The following is a 25614-nucleotide window of genomic DNA, read 5'->3' as shown; positions in this document are numbered from 1 at the left end:
CATAAAACCAAAATGTTATTTTAAAGATACTGTAGAGCATCTCCGATATTACGTATGTTACAGCCCTTAAGATAGACAGGCCACCGGCAATAAATACCTACAATGCAAGAAAAATTGTATAAAATGTATGTACAGTTACAATAAATGTACGTACATGTACTAAGTACGTAGAAAATTAGTTATGGGTACTCACCAACAATAATACGACGACTTGTCCGATAACGATGAATTTAATTTTACTGCACAACTAAGGAGAGCGTTACAGCTTTTCTAAAGGATCCTTTTCAGGCAATTGTGTAGCACCGCCGTTGTTCTTCCGACAGTCTTCAATCCAAATCTCTAAAGCAGATTTCTTCCGGACTACTGCCTTATTACATCCACTTACAACTCGTTTTGTGCCCTGGTTAAAGGACACTGCAGCCGTAGATCTTATATTCTTTTCCTCCTTTTAGAATAAAAAGAGATTGTGGACTCATTGATGCCGTAATGGCGTCCTGCAGCGGTGTAGCTGTTCCCTTACTTCACCATATCCAAAACTTTTACCTTTTCGGCAATTGTTAGCATCTTCCGTTGGCGCCTGGGCACGGCTCCTGAAGCAGTAGCAGGAGTAGATCGTTTTGGAGCCATAACAAAGGGCTTGACTATGCACAAAGATAAACACAACTCTTTGCACAGCTAAACACGTTAATGCTGAATGAGCGAGACGAGACTTCCTGGTTAACGCAGCGGAATTGAAATCAGTGCTCCGTCGCTGAGCCAATCAGCACACAGGAACTTAACAGCGTGCTCTGATTGGGTAGCTACTCAGCCATCTGCCAATAGCGTCCCTTGTATGAAATCAACTGGGCAAACCAACTGAGGAAGCATGTAGCAGAAGTAAATTGTCTACAGAAACCCACGAAGCAGCGAAAAATCCGAGTTATATATTTAGATATGCTTACATATAAAATCTGTGATAGAGTGAAGTCACGAAAGTCGAAGCGCGATATAGCGATTTTTTGGTTTCAAGCTAAAACAGCAGGTTGTACATACCCTGCTGCAATCAAGCATCAAGTTCATATACTTTAACAATGTAATAATTGCTATCAACAGCACAGCAATGCTCATGAAATGAAATAATAATCTGAAACAACAAAAAGGACAAAATGAATTCTACAAATTAAACAGAAAAACTCAGGATATGCTGGAATTGGATCATAGCTATTAATCAATTAATTAATTAATTAATTAATTAATAACTGTAGTGAAGCTATTAAAAACACACATGCACAGTGAACATAGACATACTGATGGGATCCTGACAAATAATGACAGTTTTCCTATAATTAACACTTTGTTAAATATTCTTAATTTGTAATTTTACTGTATTTGAAACTGTCCTACCGCTTTACTGAATTCAGAAACTATTGAAGTAAATACATTTTGGGGAGACCAATTAAATTAAACCCATTTTGTACATAAACCAGTTTGTTGCAATTGAGAAAACTCCTGTGGCATTAACACAAAAGTAATGAAATATTGAGACCCCATTGTTATTATTTTACTTCTGTTCAGATATTCAAACAGTGCATAACACTTTTTCTGCATGGGACTGGGGACATCAGGATGCTTGGCACATCTTTTTAATAAGGTCATGGTCTTCTGTAAAGGTAAGAGGTGGGTAGAGAGAACAAGAATGAGAAACCTCTTCTGCTTGCCATAATGTTAGGCTCACCTGATGAAAAATCATTTGCTCCGTTGAGGACCACCAATGGTCTCTTCCAGTGATGATTTAAGCGTATTTGTTATCTTTGGTAGTATGTTAAAAGTCTGTGCCAGTTGGTTGCTTTGAGCACCTCCAAGATTTTTTCCTTTTTGCATCGTAATGGAACTCTTTCTTGCATACTAGTTAACCTACACAGATTTGAAGTTTTATTATGCCCACTCGCTTTTTGCCAGTATTATCACACAAAATGACATACTTGTTTTCCTACTATTTTGCTTAGCCAAAAAAACGCACAAACATTTTTTCTGTTTTCAAAGATTAAGTATACTGTATACTCTTGTGACTGGCTTTGTGAAGGTCTGATGAGGGGCAGTTTTGATCTTCATCTGAATAATACAATACACCATTGATCTATGGTGGAAATTTAAAACCAAAAAAGATTAATAAAATGCTTTGCACACACATTGTGTTAAGAAGACTGAAGGGAGAGAGTTTTCTGAGGTTTTGTAATTAAGAAAAACTAGGAAATGAGGAATATTGAGGGATAAAACAAAATATAAGTTATGGTTCAAGCAATAAGGTTAAAACACACACAGAAATTTGTGAACATCAGCTGGACAGTTTGGTATAGAGGTTAAGATTTTGAACTTCATGATCTGAGATTGTGGGTTGAGATCCTTTTACTGGTCTTGTGTGACCATGAGCCAATCACTTCACTTACCTGTGCTACAATTTGAAAAAGAAATTAAATGTGATCAGTTATATCTCAAATGCTTTAGATCATCTTGGAGAAAGGTGTCAGCCAAATCAGTAATTAAAAATAACATAAAAATATATGGGAATCAAAGTCCAGAAAACAAAGAGTCATAAACTTCTTGGAAGTACTTTTAATGCTTTTTTTATTTTTATTTTTCATTTTTTTCATTGTTTTATTTTTATTACTATTTAATTTAATATTGTTTCTTTGTATCAGTATACTGCTGCTGGATTATGTGAATTTCCCCTTGGGATTAATAAAGTATCTATCTATCTATCTATCTATCTATCTATCTATCTATCTATCTATCTATCTATCTATCTATCTATCTATCTATCTATCTATCTATCTAAAAGGTTTCCAATTACCTTTTTCTAGATTCAAAACAAATACGGTTGGATATGCATACAGTACCACCATCTTACCTTCTTTAATAGGTGCTGCCCAATAATGTTACCAGCAGCACAAGTATTTACTATACATTAATTGCCACCACCATTAATTAACAGCACAAAATTGCAGTACCTATTGCAAAAATATTTCCAGATGACACCATGATGATGTTGCCATCAGTATAATAAAAAAATTTAAATCACCATAAACGTGAGGAAAAACAGTTCAAAATTAAATGACCAGAATCTAATGTTGTAGACTTTCTAATGCTATTTAATTTTGTACCTATATGGATGTTGAAAGTATACATTTTATGTTATATGTATCTGTGGTGGGCTGGCGCCCTGCCTTGTGCCCTGTGTTGGCTGGGATTGGCTCCAGCAGACCCCCGTGACCCTGTAGTTAGGATATAGCGGGTTGGATATTGGATGGATGGATGTTATATGTATTGGTTTAATGTGCCTTAATTTATTATTTTTAATTTGACTTGAGAATGAGAGAAGATCTCAACATACCAGTATGGGTGGTACAACCTGGGCACAGAAACCCCCCAGGTGTAGTGACAGCCTGCAAGTTATTTATAGAACAACGTCATGGAGGCTTGGCAAAAGCCCAGAAGAAATCCATATCAATGGGGGCTAGCAAATGATCCCACAGGGAACGTTGGTATAATATTGTTTTTTTAAAAAGATTACAAAAGACATGTACGTTACCGATACCCTTTACAGAGTAGTAGGTAGTACGTTACAGGGAAAAGTAGAACTGTGTTGTTCATTTAAGAAAAACAGCATGGAAGGTGCATTATGTTAGAAAGGCATGAACAACATGTCACTAAAGAAAGCTCTAGCTTGAGAAGGACACCCCTGACTCCAAATGCCATCCATCCATCCATCCTCTTCCACTTATCCGAGGTCGGGTCGCGGGGGCAGCAGCTTAAGCAGAAAGGCCCAGACTTCCCTCTCCCCGGCCACTTCTTCCAGCTCTTCCGGGAGAATCCCAAGGCGTTCCCAGGCCAGCCGGAGACATAGTCCCTCCAGCGTGTCCTGGGTCTTCCCCGGGCCTCCTCCCGTTGGACGTGCCGGAACACCTCACCAGGGAGGCGTCCAGGAGGCATCCTGATCAGATGCCCGAGCCACCTCATCTGACTCCTCTCGATGCGGAGGAGCAGCGGCTCTACTCTGAGCCCCTCCCGGATGACTGAGCTTCTCACCCTATCTTTAAGGGAAAGCCCAGACACCCTGCGGAGGAAACTCATTTCAGCCGCTTGTATTCAAGATCTCGCTCTTTCGTCACTACCCATAGCTCATGACCATAGGTGAGGGTAGGAGCGTAGATCGACTGGTAAATTGAGAGCTTTGCCTTACGGCTCAGCTCCTTTTTCACCACGACAGACCGATGCAGAGCCCGCATCACTGCTAATGCCGCACCGATCCACCTGTCGATCTCACGCTCCATTCTTCCCTCACTCGTGAACAAGACCCCGAGATACTTGAACTCCTCCACTTGGGGCAGGATCTCTCCCCCAACCCTGAGAGGGCACTCCACCCTTTTCCGGCTGAGGACCATGCTCTCGGATTTGGAGGTGCTGATTCTCATCCCAGCCGCTTCACACTCAGCTGCGAACCGATCCAGAGAGAGCTGAAGATCACGGCCTGATGAAGCAAACAGGACAACATCATCTGCAAAAGCAGTGACCCAATCCTGAGTCCACCAAACCGACCTCTTCAACACCCTGGCTGCGCCTAGAAATTCTGTCCATAAAAGTTATGAACAGAATCGGTGACAAAGGGCAGCCCTGGCGGAGTCCAACTCTCACTGGAAACGGGCTCGACTTACTGCCGGCAATGCGGACCAAGCTCTGACACCGGTTGTACAGAGACCGAACAGCTCTTATCAGGGGGTCCGGTACCCCATACTCCCGAGCACCCCCACAGGATTCCCGAGGGACACGGTCGAATGCCTTTTCCAAGTCCACAAAACACATGTAGACCGGTCGGGCAAACTCCCATGCACCCTCCAGGACTCTGCTAAGGGTGAAGAGCTGGTCCACTGTTCCGACCAGGACAAAAACCACACTGTTCCTCCTGAATCCGAGGTTCACTATCCGACGGACCCTCCTCTCCAGAACCCCTAATAGACTTTTCCAGGGAGGCTGAGGAGTGTGATCCTCTATAGTTGGAACACACCCTCCGTCCCCTTTTAAAGAGGGGACCACCACCCCGGTCTGCCAATCCAGAGGCACTGTCCCGATGTCCATGCGATGTTGCAGAGACGTGTCAACCAAGACAGTCCTACAACATCCAGAGCCTTAAGGAACTCCGGCGATCTCATCCACCCCGGGCCCTGCCACCAAGGAGTTTTTGACCACCTCGGTGACTTCAGTCCCAGAGATGGGAGAGCCCACCTCAGAGTCCCCAGGCTCTGCTTCCTCATTGGAAGGCATGTTAGTGGGATTGAGGAGGTCTTGAAGTACTCCTCCCACCGACCCACAACGCCCGAAGTCGAGGTCAGCAGCGCACCATCCCCACCATATACGGTGTTGACACTGCACTGCTTCCCCTCCTGAGACGCGGACGGTGGACCAGAATCTCCTCGGCCGTCCAAAGTCGCTCTCCATGGCCTCTCAAACTCCTCCCATGCCCGAGTTTTGCCTCAGCAACAACCGAAGCGCGTTCGCTTGGCCTGCCGGTACCTATCAGCTGCCTCCAGAGACCCACAGGACAAAAAGTCCTATAGGACTCCTTCTTCAGCTTGACGGCATCCCTCACCGCGGTGTCCACCAACGGGTTCGGGATTGCCGCCACGACAGGCACCGACCACCTTGCGCCACAGCTCCGGTCAGCCGCCTCAACAATAGAGGCACGGAACATGGCCCATTCGGACTCAATGTCCCCACCTCCCTCGGGACGTGGTTGAAGTTCTGCGGAGGTGGGAGTTGAAGCTACTTCTGACAGGGGACTCTGCCAGCCGTTCACAGCAGACCCTCACAACACGCTTGGGCCTACCAGGTCTGACCGGCATCTTCCCCACCATCGGCCAACTCACCACCAGGTGGTGATCAGTTGACAGCTCGCCCCTCTTCACCCGAGTGTCCAAGACATATGGCCGCAAGTCCGGCGACACAACCACAAAGTCGATCATCGACCTGAGGCCTAGGGTGTCCTGGTGCCAAGTGCACATATGAACACCCTTATGCTTGAACATGGTGTTCGTTATGGACAATCCATGACGAGCACAGAAGTCCAATAACAAAACACCACTCGGGTTCAGATCGGGGGGGCCATTCCTCCCAATCACGTCCTTCCAGGTCTCACTGTCATTGCCCACGTGAGCATTGAAGTCTCCCAGCAAAACGAGGGAATCCTCAGAAGGTATGCCCTCTAGCAACCCCTCCAGAGACTCCAAAAAGGGTGGATACTCCAAACTGCTGTTCGGCACATACGCACAAACAACAGTCAGGACCCTTCCCCACCCGGCGGAGGGAGGCCGCCCTCTCGTCCACCTGGGTAAACCCCAATGCACAGGCTCGGAGTCGGGGGGCAATAAGTATGCCCACACCTGCTCGGCGCCTCTCACCGGGGGCAACTCCAGAGTGGTAGAGAGTCCAGCCCCTCTCAAGGAGATTCCAAATGTTATTTTGGAATTTGGCTTATAAGCAATTTGGTTATGAAAGTTAAAGGAGAGTTTGTAGCAAATGCTTAATGGTGGTATAACAAGTCTTGGATTATTAACGAGAGAGAAAAACAAATAAAAACAGAGCATCAGAAAGTATTACTAAGGAGTAGTGATAAGTGAACCCCAAGATGTTTGCTTTTCCATGAGTTTAACAAAATTATGGAAATTAAGGAAGTGTCTGTAAACTATGCTGGATCAGTTAATTTGGCAAAAAATGTGACCTAAGTTCTGAGCCAGCTGTACTAATCATTGTGCCACCATGCCTCAAAATCAACAAAAGATTCAGATACAACAAATGGCCACAAACTAGCAATAATTTAAAAATTTCTATTATTGTGCCCATAGAGTTCCAGCCTTTGGAGAAATTGTTTACCATGACATTAAACACTGGCATAGGATTGGTTTATTCCATTGTTTGAATTCCAAGCTTCAGGCACAGCTGGATTTTTTTTTTTTAGTTTCTGATCTATATGTGTAAATGCTTCACACTTTCTTCTTGTATTAAGAAGATTGAAATGCTTTAGAAATAATAGTAAATCTTTCATTATTATTATTATTTTATTTCATTTCTTTGGATCACACAGCCTTTCAGCTTGAAGAAAGCATGCTTGAAAGTCTTGGGTAGGGGTAAATTCCAAAATTTAAGTCTAGTCAGGGTTAGGGTGCCTAGTCAGGGTCACCTCAAAAGAAAATGTCTGGTATTAATTACTGCTAGCTGTGCCAAGGACTCTGGTGACAGTGAACATTGTGCATATTACTGCTTGTTTTTGTAGAATAGAGATGTTGATGTTGGGTGAGATCTTTTCAGTATATCACTTGATGGATTATTCGATAACCCTGTTAGCACCTATGATGCCCACTCATGCTGCCAGCACAACATTAATTAAACTTGGTCTTAGTGTTTATATAAAAAAAACAAAACCTTTACTACTATGACAAAAGTAAACACAATATAAACATTCAAGAATAAAATGTGGTATTGCTGAGTGTAAAAGTAAGGTCTTTTCACCAGTAATTTGATAATTTCTTCCATTGTTCAAAAATGATTGAGAATTTCAAAAGTGTTTCTAAAGTACACTATAGTTCTTTTTATTCCGACCTATTTTTATTTGAATGGACTTTCATTTGAGCGCTGCTGCCTCGCAGTTAGGAGACCCGGGTTCGTTTCCGGGTCCTCCCTGCGTGGAGTTTGCATGTTCTCCCCATGTCTGCGTGGGTTTCCTTCGGGTGGTCCGGTTTCCTCCCACAGTCCAAAGACATGAAAGCTAGGTGCATTGTCGTTTGTAAATTGTCCCTAGTCTGTGCTTGATGTGTGGGTGTGTGTGTGTGTGTGCGCGCCCTGCCGTGGGCTGGCGCCCTGCCCAAGGTTTGTTTCCTGCCTTGTGCCCTGTGTTGGCTGGGATTGGCTCCAGCAGACCCCCATGACCTTGTAGTTAGGATATAGCGGGTTGGTTGGATGGTTGGACTTTCATTTGAAATATTTATCCAGATAATGAAATGGTAAATGTAAAATAACTCAATGAAAAAAAATGTGTTGACCTGTTCAAAAGGTGAACTTTTAGGGTCACTTATACTGAAAAGACATGTATCATTTTTAATAAAACAAAGTTTCCTAGAACTGAACAGCAACAAATATTTATTTTATACAAAAATATCATTGGGCAAACTAGAATGAAAACAAATCAAAACTAGATAATAATAAAATATATAAGAGAATGCAAAGTAAAATTACTGTTAAATGAAAAAAGTTACATTATTTAGTTGTAAAATTGAAATGTTTCAGACCACCACTGCATTGTTTTGTTTTCTTTTTGATCGGAATTTTCCTGTGCTTTAAATAAATTAATTACTGTATTTGAGTAATATGTTTTTAAATAAAGTAGATTGTAGGAGTCATCAGAATTGTGAAGAGTACAAACTAACACAAATGTCCTTTATGATTTTTCTTCTATTACAGCTAGAAAACCATTTTATAACTCTGTTTGTTTCTACAAGTGGACCACTATAAGCCTAGCAGTACTTTGTTGTGTGCTCCTGTTGATTATTATTGGCATCAGTGTTCAGTGTAAGTGATGAAAAAATTAAAACATAATAAAAATATATGTTGTTTTTCATAATGAAATATTTACATATTTTAAATGCATTATTTATTATTTAATATTTTTAAGTAATTTTGATATAGACCCATTAACTTGTAAAAATATCAAATCAGATTGTTTGTATACAGTATTTTTCTTAAATGCATATTGTTTCTTTTAGACAAACTTATTTATGTTTCATTTTATTGCTCATGAATGCATTATTAATGGAACACAATTCATATTATATTATTATTGGGCTTTACGAATTGCAAAGGTTGGACTCAAATTGACCTTGTTTTGCATGAGTGGGACCTGGAATGCTCTGGCACATGTTTAAAAAATGACTGCTGCCCAAGTTCCTCCTTAAATTTTACAAGCCACGTTCATTACATTATTCCACATTCATTAATCTCTAAAAGTTTTACCTGTGAGTGGGTAAGGTAAGAACTTCTAAACAAAGCCCCAGTTAGGTTTTTACCTACAGTAAATGACACAACAAACCATTACAAGGAAAAATCTTCAAAGGCAGAGCCAATGCAAATTTCTAACAAAGAATGGACAAATCAAGAGTACAAAATAAAACTGAACAGTGGTGTGTTATCCTGGGCTTACCAAGTCCATTACTAGTTTGGTCTATTCTTGCACCTTACGGTTATCACATATATACTCAGCAAAAAAAGAAACGTCCCTTTTTCAGGACTGTGTATTTCAACAATAATGTTTTAAAAATCCAAATAACTTTACAGATCTTCATTGTAAAGGGTTTAAACAATATTTTCCATGCATGTTCAATTAACCATAATCAATTAATTAACATGCACCTGTGGAATGGTCGTTAAGACCTTAACAGCTTACAGAAAGTAGGCATTTAAGGTCACAGTTCTAAAAACACAGGACACTAAAGAGACTTGTCTACTGACTGTGAAAAACACCCAAAGAAAGATGCCCAGGGTCCCTGCTCATCTGCGTGAACGTACATTAGGCATGCTGCAGGGAGGCATGAGGACTGCAATAAATTGCCATGTCCGCACTGTGTGACGCCTAAGACAGCGCTACAGGGAGACAGGAAGGACAGCTGATCATCCTCGCAGTGAAAGAGCCCGGATCTCAATCCCATTGAGCACGTCTGGGACCTGTTGGATCGCAGGTTGAGGGCTAGGGCCATTCCCCCCAGAAATGTCCAGGAACTTGCAGGTGCCTTGGTGGAAGAGTGGGGTAACATCTCACAGCAAGAACTGACAAATCTGGTCCAGTCCATGAGGAGGAGATGCACTGCAGTACTTCAAGCAGCTGGTGGCCACACCAGATACTGACTGGTACTTTTGATTTTGAGCCTCCCTTCATTCAGGGACACAATGTGAAACATTTTTAGTTTATGTCTTATGGTGTTGACTCTTTTAGTGTTCATACAAATATTTACACATTAAGTTTACTGAAAGTAAAAACAGTTGAAAGTCAGAGGACGTTTCTTTTTTTGCTGAGTATACAAATACACATACATATAGGAATGCTGTGGACAAAGTCTCAGGTGAAGCCTCATTGTCACTCACCCCACAATATTCTACTTAGAAACCCCTCACATTCATACATAGATATCCCTAAATAGACATTAGAGAATACATCACAATATTCAACAGGATCTTCTGCTTAAGAATTTACTATCACCAGCACTGACAGACATACAGGTAACATTGCAACACAATTAAAAGTGCATTTCTTTTAGGTATGCCACTTACCAACCAAACAATATGCCCTGCCTTTACCACACTTGTCTTTTCTTTTGTGGAATGACCATTTAGCCCTGATAAACCCTATGGGCAAGCAATGTGGCTACATCACACATACAATGCATTCGGAAAGTATTCACAGTGCATTACTTTTTCCTACATTTTGTTATGTTACAGCCTTATTCCAAAATGGATTAAATTCATTTTTTTCCTCAGAATTCTACACACAACACCCCATAATGACAACGTGAAAAAGTTTATTTGAGATTTTTGCAAATTTATTAAAAATGAAAAAATTGAGAAATCACATGTACATAAGTATTCACAGCCTTTGCCATGAAGCTCAAAATTGAGCTCAGGTGCATCCTGTTTCCCCTGATCATCCTTGAGATGTTTCTGCAGCTTAATTGGTGTCCACCTGTGGTAAATTCAGTTGATTGGACATGATTTGGAAAGGCACACACCTGTCTATATAAGGTCCCACAGTTGACAGTTCATGTCAGAGCACAAACCAAGCATGAAGTCAAAGGAATTGTCTGTAGACCTCCGAGACAGGATTGTCTCGAGGCACAAATCTGGGAAAGGTTACAGAAACATTTCTGCTGCTTTGAAGGTCCCAATGAGCACAGTGGCCTCCATCATCCGTAAATGGAAGAAGTTCAAAATCACCAGGACTCTTCTTAGAGCTGGCCGGCCATCTAAACTGAGCGATCAGGGGGGAAGGGCCTTAGTCAGGGAGGTGAACAAGAACCCGATGGTCACTCTGTCAGAGCTCCAGAGGTCCTCTGTGGAGAGATGAGAACCTTCCATAAGGACAACCATCTCTGCAGCAATCCACCAATCAGGCCTGTATGGTAGAGTGGCCAGACGGAAGCCACTCCTTAGTAAAAGGCACATGGCAGCCCGCCTGGAATTTGCCAAAAGGCACCTGAAGAACTCTCAGATCATGAGAAACAAAATTCTCTGGTCTGATGAGACAAAGATTGAACTTTTTGGTGTGAATGTCAGGCGTCACGTTTGGAGGAAACTAGGCACCGCTCATCACCAGGCCAATACCATCCCTACAGTGAAGCATGGTGGTAGCAGCATCATGCTGTGGGGATGTTTTTCAGCGGCAGGAACTGAGAGACTAGTCAGGATAAAGGGAAAGATGACTGCAGCAATGTACAGAGACATCCTAGATGAAAACCTGCTCCAGAGCGCTCGTGACCTCAGACTGGGGCGACGGTTCATCTTTCAGCAGGACAATGACCCTAAGCACACAGCCAAGATATCAAAGGAGTAGCTTCAGGACAACTCTATGAATGTCTTTGAGTGGCCCAGCCAGTGCCCAGACTTAAATCCATTTGAACATCTCTGGAGAGATCTTAAAATGGCTGTGCACCGATGCTTCCCATCCAACCTGATGGAGCTTGAGAGGTGCTGCAAAGAGGAATGGGCGAAACTGGCCAAGGATAGGTGTGCCAAGCTTGTGGCATCATCAAAAAAACTTGAGGCTGTAATTGCTGCCAAAGGTGCATCGACAAAGTATTGAGGTAAGGCTGTGAATACTTATGTATATGTGATTTCTCAGTTTTTTATTTTTAGTAAATTTGCAAAACCCTCTAGTAAACTTTTTTCAAGTTCTCATTGTGGGGTGTTGTGTGTAGAATTCTGAGGAAAAAAAATGAATTTAATCCATTTTGGAATAAGGCTGTAACATAACAAAATGTGGAAAAAGTGATGCGCTGTGAATATTTTCCGGATGCACTGTAGGTGTCTTATTTTTCAATCTATTATTTCAATCACGCTAGATATAAGAACAAAGCATATATATAGTCCATAGAAACTCTTTCGAAGAATGTCAAGGATTAGAAGTTTGTCCTCGGGCGGCTTTTGACTTTGCAGTCGGTGTTATTCATGAGATCCTTTCGCTGATGGTCAGATGAAATGGTTGGTCTCCTCTTCTGACTTCACCTTTGCCTTGTCCTGGCATACTTTTTGTATTTGCATTGCTGTTTCTTCCTTCTCTTTTTTTCCTGGTCCTTCAGACAAGCCATATTTATTTTAAAATTCCATGTTTTTGTGGTGTGTGATATGGGCTTCATGATATGACTTTGTGATTTGGGCTTTGTGAGATGGTTTTGTGACATGGGCTGTTACACACCTTTGATCAGCTGGCTGTTAAAGTTCTGTTTCCAAGTAATTAGATACTCAACACAGCGTGAGGCAAACCATCGAAACAGATGTTTTAAGGTGACAGATTATTGGTACTGTTAATTAAGTTCATCTTGTTTATGTGAGTAAAATACAATGAAAATATAGTCATCTATTATTTAAAAAAATTGCAGATCTGGCACACCAGAAGAGTGCATCCTAAGTCACATCTTAAAACTACAGCCATGATGTGTAAAAATGTTATCTTTTTTGGCAAGGCATTAAAAACTAAAGCTGCAGCTGTAGACAGGGAATTCTTTAAGGGCCTTTAAGTAGTTAACTAAAATTGTAATTGAATGTCCTATTACTCACATATACTCATACTGTGTATAGATGCTCTCTTTTAAATTGATAATGTACAGAGAGAGATAGAGAGAGAAGCAAGTGCTGATACAGCACATTGCCACACCCACCACATGATGATCCCAGATTAGGACCCGACTGCAGCCATGCAATGGGTGATACCACAGCACCACACTAGCTCAGATGGAACAGAACCAGTGTGAGGTTTTTTTATGGTGGCTGGAGTGCCAATCCTGCCCACAACCGTTACCTTTATCTTCATCACAGCTAAATATTATAGTTTGTAAAGCAGATATTACGGAAACTTTAGAAAGACTGCTAGATTTCTTTTAATATACACATGATAAAAGAAATAAGAAGAGTTTCATCAAGAATGCAAAGACACTATACATTAATTTTTAGAACTACTGGGATGGGACTACTTGTGAGTCCCATGTATAGCACAACATAACATATTTTATGTACTAATATGTTAAGATGTATCTTTCGTTTCAGAATTAGATAAGCATCATTTCTCTATTAGTCCAAACAGCAATATACACTTTCAGCCATTCACTGTCTTCCAAAAGTGTAACGTGGCAAGGTGAAATTTCAGTGTTGTAATAATCTCGGGTGAGGTCCGTTGCCGTTATTTTAGACAACAAGTGCTGTTTCTATCAGCTGGTTGGGTGTTGACTGGACTGTGACAAGTCAGACAGGTCTCCTCTTTTTTCCTGTGCCTCTCTATTTCTGTGATAAGCTTGGTGAAAAAACATGTGTGTTTGATGCATACTGGTAGGTTAGGAAACCTCCCCCCCTCTTCTGTAATGCAGTGTTTATGCTAGGCGTTCCTCAGAAGATACTCTTTCATCAGGAAAAAGTGCAGAAAAATATTTTGTCTTCATCACTGAGAAGTGAGTTCATCCTGAACTATGGGATGTTACTTGAATCCTCATTCTTTGAAATTCATGCACTTTCCGCAAATCTCCACAGGGTTACCTTTCTCCTCCAGATCACGTTGAGGATCCTCCACAGATAACAAGAGCTAGGGACTTGACTTTTGTATTTCTTAGGGTATCTCACTAGAGCCAGGGAGCTTGCACTTGCAGATACCTGTGAATTCAAAATCAAAATCTTAGATGGAAACTTTACCAAGCAATAGTGTGAAAATGAGCACAGTATGTATCTGTTTTAAGGAGCTTGGCACAATTTGTAATATTGATTTTATGTACGTTGAAGTGATAAGAAACACACCAAGACTGGTAAGTATCCCCTTCAGGCATATTTTATATGTTTTGTACTACATTGTATGTATGTTGGCAAAATTAAAGGCTGTACCAGAAACCAGACTCTGAATGTGGAACAAGAATACCTCTCCAGCATAGCCATATCCATCATCCACCTAACACACACGTTGCACCCATTTGCACTGTTTAGTCTACTTCAAAATTAATTTTGTTTCAATACTGTGTACTAGGTGTTGTGGCTTGGAGTTCCACATATGGCAAAAGGGTTGTGAGGCCAAAAATAAGACCCAAAAATCTGACCAGGACCTTCACTGATCTGTCCAGAAGACCCTCACTTTAACCCAGCTAAGCCTCAAATACTTCATGCTGGCTTCAGCAAGATTAGACCCTTAAAAATTAGTAAGCAGCAAAACAAATACAAATAACTTGGGAATGAGGCAGTATCCCCATAAAGGCAAGAAGAACCACCAAGCTCAGTATGTGCACTAAAAGGGAATCAAATGATCTGTATAACAAGATTTATTATAAAGCAACCAATGTACAAAGCAAGGCTTCTTGGAGCAAAAAGAAGTACAGAAGGATTTGCTTAAAAGGCGATTCTACAAGAACATAGTCCCAATACGAAAAACAGAACAAAAACGACCTTTATTTCTATAGCACATTTTCATAGAAAGGATGTAACTCAAAGTACTTTACAACATGTCAAAGAATTAGTTACATATAAAGAAAAAGAAATTATTTTAGATAAGCATAATAATAATAATGAGTAAACAGTATACAAAATACAAATAAATAATGCACACTTAAAAAAGAAAAACATATAATTAAGAAAAATAGAATATATAATTTCTAAATGACGGTCAGATGATGAGTTTAGATGCCCTATCTGTATCTAGATTTTATTTATATCTACAATAGTTTATTTTTCTCCAGTGACTTATAACAGGACTTGTGTGTTTTGGTCATATGCTCCAGGAATAAAATATGGTTTAGTGCTTAAGGCACTGCCATAAAGTTGTTAGTTCATTTGTTTTTTCTGACTATGTGACCTTAAACAAATCACTTAACCTGCCTGAGCTCTAATTGTTAAAAATTAATGTAAATAATTGTAATCTAAAAAGATCATGTAATTCATCTTGGAATAACGGCTTGCCAAATATATAATAATAATATTGTATGTTTTGCTGTATAACCAATAACAAGTTGTGAAAGTTAAAGAGGGAAATCATTCTTCACTTTATAAATAAGGAAGGGGGTTTTGCAAACAATTCTAATATTGCTTAAGACATAGAGTTATACAACTGTGGTTCTTGGTCTTCATTACAATCTTTCCTGTATTAAGTTTGCTTTAATGTTAGCATTAATCAGTACTTCAAACATGTTTTTGGTTCATTTTGTGATGTTTTTGCATGTTTCTTTTACATCCATTTTGCTTTGCTTATTTATAAACAGTGTATATTTTATCTTTTCAGACTATAACAAAAGAAATGAACCTTGCATTGATGTTTCACAAAAACATACTGAGCCAGCTATATGTAAGACAGTTGAACAAGACTTCAAGAACCACCCACATGTTTCTTCAAACTCTACCCGCCTGACTGTCCTATTGAAGAACATGTTGAATGGGAGTAATTTACCCAGATACTGTAATGGTGTGTATGAAGATACTGATAAATTGGAATTTGTTTTGTCTTATTTTTTATGATTTAAATTGATAACATTTCTCTTCTTGTCTTGCAGGCGAGATTTGTGAGTTTTGTCCAAATGGCTGGATATATTACAATCATAAATGCTACTTTTTTTCTAAAAACATGTTAAACTGGAGTAATAGCCAAGAGCACTGCAAGTTGACTGGTGGCTGTTTGGTCAGTATTCAAGATGGGAAGGAACAGGTAGGATGATTGTAATGTGCAATGAAAATGTCTTCTGTACTAACATAACATACTCAAATATGTTTAATCTAATTCATAGTTATGGGGACAGAGCCTGTTGCAGAAGCACTGGATAAAATGTAGAAAACAATCTTGAATAGGGTACCAGTCAATCAGAGATTTGCTCACCTGGGGGCCAATTTGAAATCACAAGTTATCTTCACATATGCACATCTTTGCAGAATGTTGTGCAAAAAACTAATTAAGAATGAGCATGATACAACTTAAGATTGTGTTTATACTTGACACAACGCGACGCATGTTGCAGCGGATGCTTAAACTTCACAAGCGTTGTACTGTTTATACTTGCACACGTACTTTACGTAAATCTAGAATATTCCACCAGGTGGCAGTGTTAGATATCATCGAGGTAAGACAACGTTCAGCTTCGCTATGTTGTGAATTGCCTGAAAAATCCTTTAAATTCCAAGGTCATCTTGCCACAATATATCTGAAAAGGATGGCTCTTTGATGATTACATCCATCAATTCAGGGATAAGTACATTCCAGCTAGAACTGGACATGAGGCAGAAGTAATCCCTGGACAGGGCATCAATTAGCCCATCGCAAGGTGAATACTAGAACTCACATACACTAGCGTAATTTTAGCATCACCAAATCCTGAAACCTGCTTATCTTTTGAAGGAAACTGGAGCACACTGTGGAAACCCACCTGGAAAACATGCAAACTCTAGGCAGGGAATACCAGGATCGTGACTCCCCACGAGACAGCAGCGCTACTGCTCTGCTACTGTGTCACCTCCACATGTGTAATTGTTAACAATATTCATTATTTAAATGAAGTTAACTATTTATCTGTAAATGTAATATACATAGTTTAATGCATTTCATTATGAAAGTGATATCAAGTATAAATCTAAGGATTCTAAATGTGCAGAGAGCTAGAATATCATAAATTGAATGTTTTCTTTGTGGCGATTATTGTTTGCTGCTGTTGTTAATGCAGGAGGAAGCCCCAGAAGCACGGTTTTAAGATGACGTTTGCGACAGTCTACTTCAATGATAAAAAGTGAACATTTCGAGATTTAAGCCAAAGGTTCCACTTTAATCACAAAATACACCATTTCACTGTGTCCTTAACTTTTTTTGTCCTCTGTGGCTCAAGTACGCCGCTCTACATTCTGATGCTGTTGAGAAGGTGCAAAAAAGGTGCACAGAAGACAGTATGTGAGACTTTTTAAAGGTATCATGTCATTACAATGGTGAATATGTGGCAGTTGAATATAACAGCACCACAAATGCATTTGTATGTCGACATTTTGCTTTACCACATCGAACCATTTATCAAACATCGAAGCACGTATATCGATCCTATAGGATTCGCAAAGTGACTTTCTGTCACATGTAGATAGTAAACAAAGACTCTGACATCAAGTTCCGACTTCATCACACTGCACTCCCCATAATTTTGCTGCTAGTGCAGCTCACTCACACGTCACTTTAATTTCTGAGGACGTGCTCAGAGGACGTGTCAAATGAATGCTGGGAACGTGTAGCAGCCATGATGCATACGTGTACACGTTCTGAGTATGAGTGTAAGAGTAAGAGTATTCATTATGATAGCCATATAATGTGTTGTGAAATGAAAACAATTTGAATATAAATACATATTTTGCGTGACTGACATTATGGTTATAAGGTAACTGTGGTTTTAAGCCCCAGTCTGAGTCATAATGTTTAGTTTTCACATTGTCTCTGTCTTCTTGTCACATCTCAAAAACATGTATTAGGTTGACGAAGGAGTCTAAATTGGCCCAGCATGAATTAGTGTGTTGGTGTGTATAAAAGTGCCCTGAGACAGCCCATCTAGGGTCTGTCTCCAATTTGAGCCAGAAGCAAGCTCAAATGGATGAATACACAGGATGAAAAAAAGTGTTCCCTTCCCATCATTTAAATATCCAACCTGATTAATATATTTAAAAAATATAGACTAGGTTGGTAAATATCAAACTGGAGTGGAAATGTGATTAGCGACTGAGAATGATGTGATGACATCATCTTTGCAAGTAGAAGGTGGAGTTGGAAGTGGAAGCAGTGCTTAGTGTTTTTGTATTACTGTTCTGTGACAATTAATTAATATGCAATTTTAGCTCCAAAAACATATTTTTAGTTGCCACTATGGTGGTGTGCAGGAATTTTTAAAGCCTTTTACTGATTAGAATGGGTGTTTTAGTGTTGTGTCACCCTCACAGGAGCAAAGGTAGCATTTGGAAAAGTGTTTGGAAAAGTTACTTGTATTTAAAACTGTAACTTTTGTGAGTGCAACATGAGGCAGAAAGAATAGAAAGTAGTTGCAAAAATCTATACTAATAAAAGGCAAAGCCCTCACTAACTGACTGACTAACTCACACACTCACTCATCACTAATTCTCCAACTTCCTGTGTAGATAGAAGGCTGAAATTTGGCAGGCTCATTCCTTACAGCTTACTTACAAAAGTTGAGCAGGTTTCATTTCGAAATTCTACGCGTAATGGTCATAACTGGAGCTATTTTCATCCATATACTGTAATAGACTGCAGCTCAATGGCTGTGTGAGGCGGAGTTGCGTCTCGCATCATCACACCTCCCACGTAATTGAGTGCCTGCCCATATAAGATAAATATTCGCAGGTGAAGGACTGTGCTTAGCATATTCATAAGTAAAAATATCTGAATCACAAACTGATGTTAATTCTACTTTGTCTATGAATACTTATTAAATAATTCCAAATAGTCTGTCCGCTTCCTCTCATAGCTTTTCTGATGGTTGTTCTGCTTCCAGGCATGTATTTTCATATTAAAGCATTTAACCAATCACATTTCAGCCATCATTTGTTGCCAAGCAGAGAGGCCTTCACAATCCATTGTGCAGGCACTCTAACACAGAATAAATGTCGATTAACCTGTTGCTTCAACCAATCAGATTTTGAGTTGGTGTCAGTATGGCCCTCTAGCAGGCGTACGGCAACGTCACCGTATTCAGACCCATTGACTGGATAGAAGCTGATATGAGGAACTCTACAAAGCCACTGATGTTTGTCATGCTCCTCGAGCCCCATAAGTTTCGGGAATACAATAAAAATTTCCCGCATGCAGCCTTCTGCAGTTTAACACAAGATCCATGGAGTGGTTTGTCTCGGCCAAAAACAGAACTGACTGTAATATATGCCATGAATGATTTTGCAGAAAAATTTCCCACTGATCTCCTTGACTTTCTTCATCAGAAAAATCTGAATGAGAGCATGGGGCAGCTGTTCACATTGGTATATTTGGCGGTGACCATTCTCGTGTACGTTGCTTCTGTCAAGCGGACATTTTCAGCCCTAAAGCGAATTAAAACTTATGCCAGAAATATGACAGGGTAGGTTCGACTTTCAGCATTAGCTTCGATGGTGATAGAAAGGGACTTTTTGATGGAACTAAAGCGCACGGATAATCCGTACGACAGAGTAATTGAACTGTTTTTGAAGAAAGAGAGGAGGATGGATTTTGTTTACAAATAGTCCGAATTTTTGGTGAGTATAATGTTGCGAATTTCCTAAATAATATTGCAAGTTTATGAGTTATTATTGATGTTTTTTATGTGTGTCGCTGTTGTGGCTGCAGTAGAAAGGAACTTGTTCACCCCGGTTTGTCTATTCAATAAAGGCATTTATTGTGGCTACAGGAGTTATCTTTCTGCGATGCAGCGGCTCTTTATATTGTATTTCTGCATATTAAGATGGTTTTTATAACCATAAATTAGTTTTTGAGGGGCGGGTTTATTCAGACGGAGCACTTCTAAAGGCCTAGGTGTGAGATGCACGGTCCGCCAATGGACCAGATGATACGTAAATTTGATAAACATTACAACCCGAAAATAAACAAAACTGTAGAGAGGCCCATGATTAAAGGAACGGTAAAAAAGTAAGAGCAAAGCGACGGTGACTTATTGAGACAGGCAGGTGAGAGCACAATAGCACGGGGCTCGATGTAGTGCATATCAAGTCGATCTAAAATGTGCGAACAGATTCGAAAAAATATATCTTTTCAAGTTTTATTTGGATATAAGTAGGTTCTATTTAGTCGACAGAAATATCTTTGGTAGGAATGTAAATTGAATTGACTAAATAAAAATTACTTATATATAAAATTTAAGTAGAACTTGAACAGATACGATAGTTCATAATACCCACGCAGCACTAAATGCACGTAAGAGTGGAAGTCATCCGTTTTAACAAGCAGCATATTGCACTGATACGAAATAGCCTGCCCATTTAATTATTTAGGAATGGATAGATAAATCATTTCATTTTTCTTCCTCGATGGATTCTGGCATGCCCAGCAACAGCTGCTCGCACCCCATATGTGAATATATGTAGATATATATATATACACTCACCTAAAGGATTATTAGGAACACCATACTAATACGGTGTTTGACCCCCTTTCACCTTCAGAACTGCCTTAATTCTACGTGGCATTGGTTCAACAAGGTGCTGAAAGCATTCTTTAGAAATGTTGGCCCATATTGATAGGATAGCATCTTGCAGTTGATGGAGATTTGTGGCATGCACATCCAGGGCATGAAGCTCCCATTCCACCACATCCCAAAGATGCTCTATTGGGTTGACATTTGGTGACTGTGGGGGCCATTTTAGTACAGTGAACTCATTGTCATGTTTAAGAAACCAATTTGAAATGATTCAAACTTTGTGACATGGTGCATTATCCTGCTGGAAGTAGCCATCAGAGGATGGGTACATGGTGGTCATGAAGGGATGGACATGGTCAGAAACAATGCTCAGGTAGCCCGTGGCATTTAAACGATGCCCAATTGGCACTAAGGGGCCTAAAGTGTGCCAAGAAAACATCCCCCACACCATTATACCACCACCACCAGCCTGCACAGTGGTAACAAGGCATGATGGATCCATGTTCTCATTCTGTTTACGCCAAATTCTGACCCTACCATTTGAATGTGTCAACAGAAATCGATACTCATCAGACCAGGCAACATTTTTCCAGTCTTCAACTGTCCAATTTTGGTGAGCTTGTGCAAATTGTAGCCTCTTTTTCCTATTTGTAGTGGAGATGAGTGGTACCCGGTGGGGTCTTCTTCTGTTGTAGCCCATCCGCCTCAAGGTTGTGCATGTTGTGGCTTCACAAATGCTTTGCTGCATACCTCGGTTGTAATGAGTGGTAATTTCAGTCAAAGTTGCTCTTCTATCAGCTTGAATCAGTCAGCCCATTCTCCTCTGACCACAAGCATCAACAAGGCATTTTCACCCACAGGACTGCCGCATACTGAATGTTTTTCCCTTTTCACACCATTCTTTGTAAACCCTAGAAATGGTTGTGCGTGAAAATCCCAGTAACTGAGCAGATTGTGAAATACTCAGAGCGGCCTGTCTGGCACCAACAACCATGCCACGCTCAAAATTGCTTAAATCACCTTTCTTTCCCATTCTGACACTCAGTTTGGAGTTCATGAGATTGTCTTGACCAGGACCACACCCCTAAATGCATTGAAGCAACTGCCATGTGATTGGTTGATTAGATAATTGCATTAATGAGAAATTGAACAGGTGTTCCTAATAATCCTTTAGGTGAGTGTCTATATGTTTGTGTGTGTATATATATATATATATATATATATATATATATATATATATATATATATATATATATATATATATGTATATATATGTATATATCTATACTAATGAAAGGCAAAGCCCTCACTGACTCACTCACTGACTGACTGACTCATCACTAATTCTCCAACTTCCCGTGTGGGTGGAAGGCTGAAATTTGGCAGTTTCATTTCTTACAGCTTCCTTACAAAAGTTGGGCAGGTTTCATTTTGAAATTCTATGCGTAATTGTCATAACTGGAAGCTGTTTTTCTCCATTTACTGTAATGGAGTTGAGCTCGAAAGCTGTGGGGGACTACTTGCCTGTTGTGTTATACCGTCTTTAAAATGTTGTTTACCCGAAACCACTCCAGTAGTGCTCAATGTATCTTTACTTCTCACAACGTTAATCTTTTACTGTTTCATAACTTATAGACTACATTTTATTTTTTTTCCCTTCCATTCCTTCCCCTGAGCTATATCCCAGACAACTGCAAACACGAAATCCCTTTTCTAGACCACGGCAAGCTAATATTATTACCACAGGCAGAAATTTGGACTTTCACATAGAAAATGTAATTTCTATACCACAACCGTTGTGTAGCGCCTTTCAAAAGGGATCTACTACCTAGAGATGATCCATATACATTTTAGCTGCTGTTTGTACTACTTACCTGTTGTGTTATACCGTCTTTGAAATGTAGTTTAGCCGAAACCACTCCAGTAGTGCTCAATGTATCTTAACTTCTTAAAACGTTAATGTTTTACTGTTTAATAACTTATACACTAAATTTTTTTCCCTTGCAATTAGTGAGCGAAGCCAATCGATATTCAGATATAAATATATATATAAATATAAATATATTGTGGTCCCGGCCGACACCCAGGAGGACCGGAGGAGGGCTTGTGCCTCCTCCAGACCGCGAGGGGGCATCCGTCCTGGTTATGTTGGGGCCTCGGGTAAAAGGCTTAAAAGCCCAGCCCTGTAGGGACCGTGGCCACCGCCAGGCGGCGCCCCAGTGCCTGAATATCCCAGGACAGGACCCAGCACTTCCGCCACACCAGGAAGTGCTGGGGAGAAGACGACAGGGGACACCCGGACGGCTTCCGGGTGCGCAGCCGGCACTTCCGCCACACTGGGGCGTGGCTACAGAGGAATGCCGGGAAGCAGCTGGAGCCCATCCGGGTTCCTATTTAAGGGGCCGCCTCCCTCCAGTCATCGGCAGAAGTGGGTGGAAGAGGACGGAGCTGGAGGGAGGACTAGAGGCGGCCAGGAGAAAGGCAGTGGAACTGAGAGACCTGGACATTGGGGGAATCGGTGCAGGACGCACTGGGGTGTGTCATGCACGTGAACTGTAAATATTTGTAAAATAAACAGTGTGTTAGGTGAAACATCGATGTCCGTCTGTGTGTGTCCAGGCCAGCGTCCACAATATATATATATATATATACTAGCAAAATACCCGCGCTTCGCAGCGGAGAAGTAGTGAAAAAGAAAAGGAAACATTTTGAAAATAACGTAACATGATTGTCAATGTAATTGTTTTATCACTGTTGTGAGTGATGAGTGTTGTTGTCATATATATATATACATACATATCTATACATATACACATATATACATACATATATATATCTACATATATACACATACATATACACACACACATAAATACATACACACATACATATATACATACATACACACACACATATATAAACATATATATACATATACATACATATCTACATATATACACACACAGCTATTTCGTATCAGTGCAATACGCTGCTTGTTAAAACGGATAACTCCCGCTCTTACGCAAGTCTGCGTGGATATTATGAACTATTGTATTTGTTAAAGTTCTATTTAAATTTTAAATAGAAAGAATTTTTATTTAGTCGACAGAAATATCTTTGGTAGGAATGGTAAAAACAGACAGGAATATTATTCGTGAATAAATCAACTCAAACCTTAAACAACTTATAATATTTTGCTCTCCATAAAAATATATCCTGTCTAAATTATACAAGTTAGAAATAAAGTAAACATTAAAAGAACAAACATTCAAATTTCTTTACTCTTATGTAATTTTATATAAAAATAAACTTAGATTTTAAATATCCCAAAAGATTTTGCTCTCCATAAAAATATATCCTGTCAAAATTATACAAATTCAAATATGAACATGCTGCATAACAAAACCTGGAAATATAAATAAAATGTGTTCCTTTCAGCAATAACAAATCAAATCATTCAGTTGTCTTTGCTCATATGTCATTTTAGAGCTGGACGCCTGGCATCTTTTTTTGGCAACAAGTTCGTTTCTGTTTGGTGTGAGGTTCTGTGTTCTGGAGATTCTCAGAATGGTTTGCAGGTGCTCATCAGTGTGGCGACTCCTGTGTGCTGTTTTGTTAGTCTTTATCACTGAGAAGAGCTTCTCACACAGATATGTGCTACCAAACATGCACAAGGTTCGAGCCGCATGTAGACGGAGTGCGTATTTTGGAACACCGTAGTGACGACTTGGTTTAACATTACTTGGCAACAGGGAAAGTGGGGCAAGGTGAACTGGTGCATTTGTGTCTCCCATAAAAGCAGCTTCACTTGAAATCACTTTGTGATTGTGCACGGGTTAAAACGTCCGCTGAAGTGTCAGATTCTTATTTAATTATGCTGTTTTCTGTATCTTCTGAATTGCATTCAGGTTACCCTGATGTTTTGTCTCATAGTGCCGTCTTAGATTAAATTCTGTAATTACAGCCACATTAGCTCCACAAATGAGACACACGGGTTCAGTAAACATACACTCAGCCTTCCATCGGTTTTTAAAGGCTCTATTTTCAGAATCAACTTTTCTCTTCAGCATCGTGTGAGCTAGCTTCGCAATAACTTGCAGCATCATAAGGTAGACTTGATTAACGCGTAAGTGTTGGCAAGGCAGCTGAAGCGCTGCATTATGGGATCTGTAGTTTATTGTGTTACCAGCGCTTCATATACCCGGGCTTTAATAACAATAATACAGTATATAAAATGATCTCGGGGCGGATATAATTACACCGGGCGGATGTGGCCCGCTGCCCTTGAGTTTGACACATATGGACTAAATAGAACTTGAAAAGATATATTTTTCAAATGTGATCGCGCAATTCAGATAGAGTTGACGCAGCACTACAGCCTGTATGCCTCAATAAGTCATCCTCCCCTCGCTCTTACTTTTTTACCGTTCATCTAATGAATACACTGAGTATGGCTTTACCAAAACAATCATTGATGGCGATTAAAGTATCCATTATTCGAGTATGTAGATCGGGATATATATATATATATATATATATATATATATATATATATATATATATATATATATATATATATATATACCCGCGTATCGCAGCGAAAAGTAGTGTGTTAAAAAGCTAGAAAAGAAAAGGGAACATTTTAAAAATAACGTAACATGACTGTCAATATACAGTATTTGTTTTGTGAGTGTTACTGAGTGTTGCTGTCATCAAGGATTTGATTATCATTATTTCTTTCAATCAGGTTCGTATTTGTAGGATGTGTTGTGTTCAAGTTACATTCCGTGTTTGTCAATCGTTGTAAAGATGACAGGTTTCATTCATCGATTCGTTTCTTACTGCATCAATAAACAGCTCGTCTTCTTCTTTATCTGAGACCTGACACACTGCATGCACAGGTTTTTTTTACACTGTCTTCCTTTAGCGGGACATTGACTTTTTCCAACGTGTGCTTTGTTTCCGCAGTAGTTGGATTTATGAATATGCTTATATGTATCAGACGCTTCATATTTTTTGCTGCCTTTTCAATTGTGTAATTCGGTTTTGTTCAGCTCTTTGGAACTGTTGCTTTTATCTGTGCACTGCGCCAGTTCACGTGAGCCGCCGGTGTACATGCATCGAAGGTTCCCAGCTGTGCTGGTGCCATCTCGTGCTATGTCCATGGCTGTATTTAATGTTACCTTAGTCCTGGCACTTAAAACTT

General features: G+C 40.0%; 1 protein-coding gene across 3 annotated transcripts in view; it reads left to right on the top strand.

Annotated features, from left to right (window-relative positions):
- LOC120535657 (C-type lectin domain family 7 member A-like) overlaps positions 1-25614 on the top strand; it is a 281385-nt gene that overhangs the window by 132004 nt on the left and 123767 nt on the right. For all 3 annotated transcript variants that reach the window (XM_039763615.1, XM_039763614.1, XM_039763616.1), the window contains 3 exons: positions 8488-8595; positions 15536-15715; positions 15804-15955. In XM_039763615.1, the coding sequence (XP_039619549.1) occupies positions 8488-8595; positions 15536-15715; positions 15804-15955 (440 nt within the window). The remainder of the gene's footprint in view (positions 1-8487; positions 8596-15535; positions 15716-15803; positions 15956-25614) is intronic.

This window comes from Polypterus senegalus, chromosome 9 (genome assembly GCF_016835505.1).
Source record: "Polypterus senegalus isolate Bchr_013 chromosome 9, ASM1683550v1, whole genome shotgun sequence".
NCBI classification, from domain to species: Eukaryota; Metazoa; Chordata; class Cladistia; order Polypteriformes; family Polypteridae; genus Polypterus; species Polypterus senegalus.
This window is presented reverse-complemented; position numbering and strand designations above follow the sequence as displayed.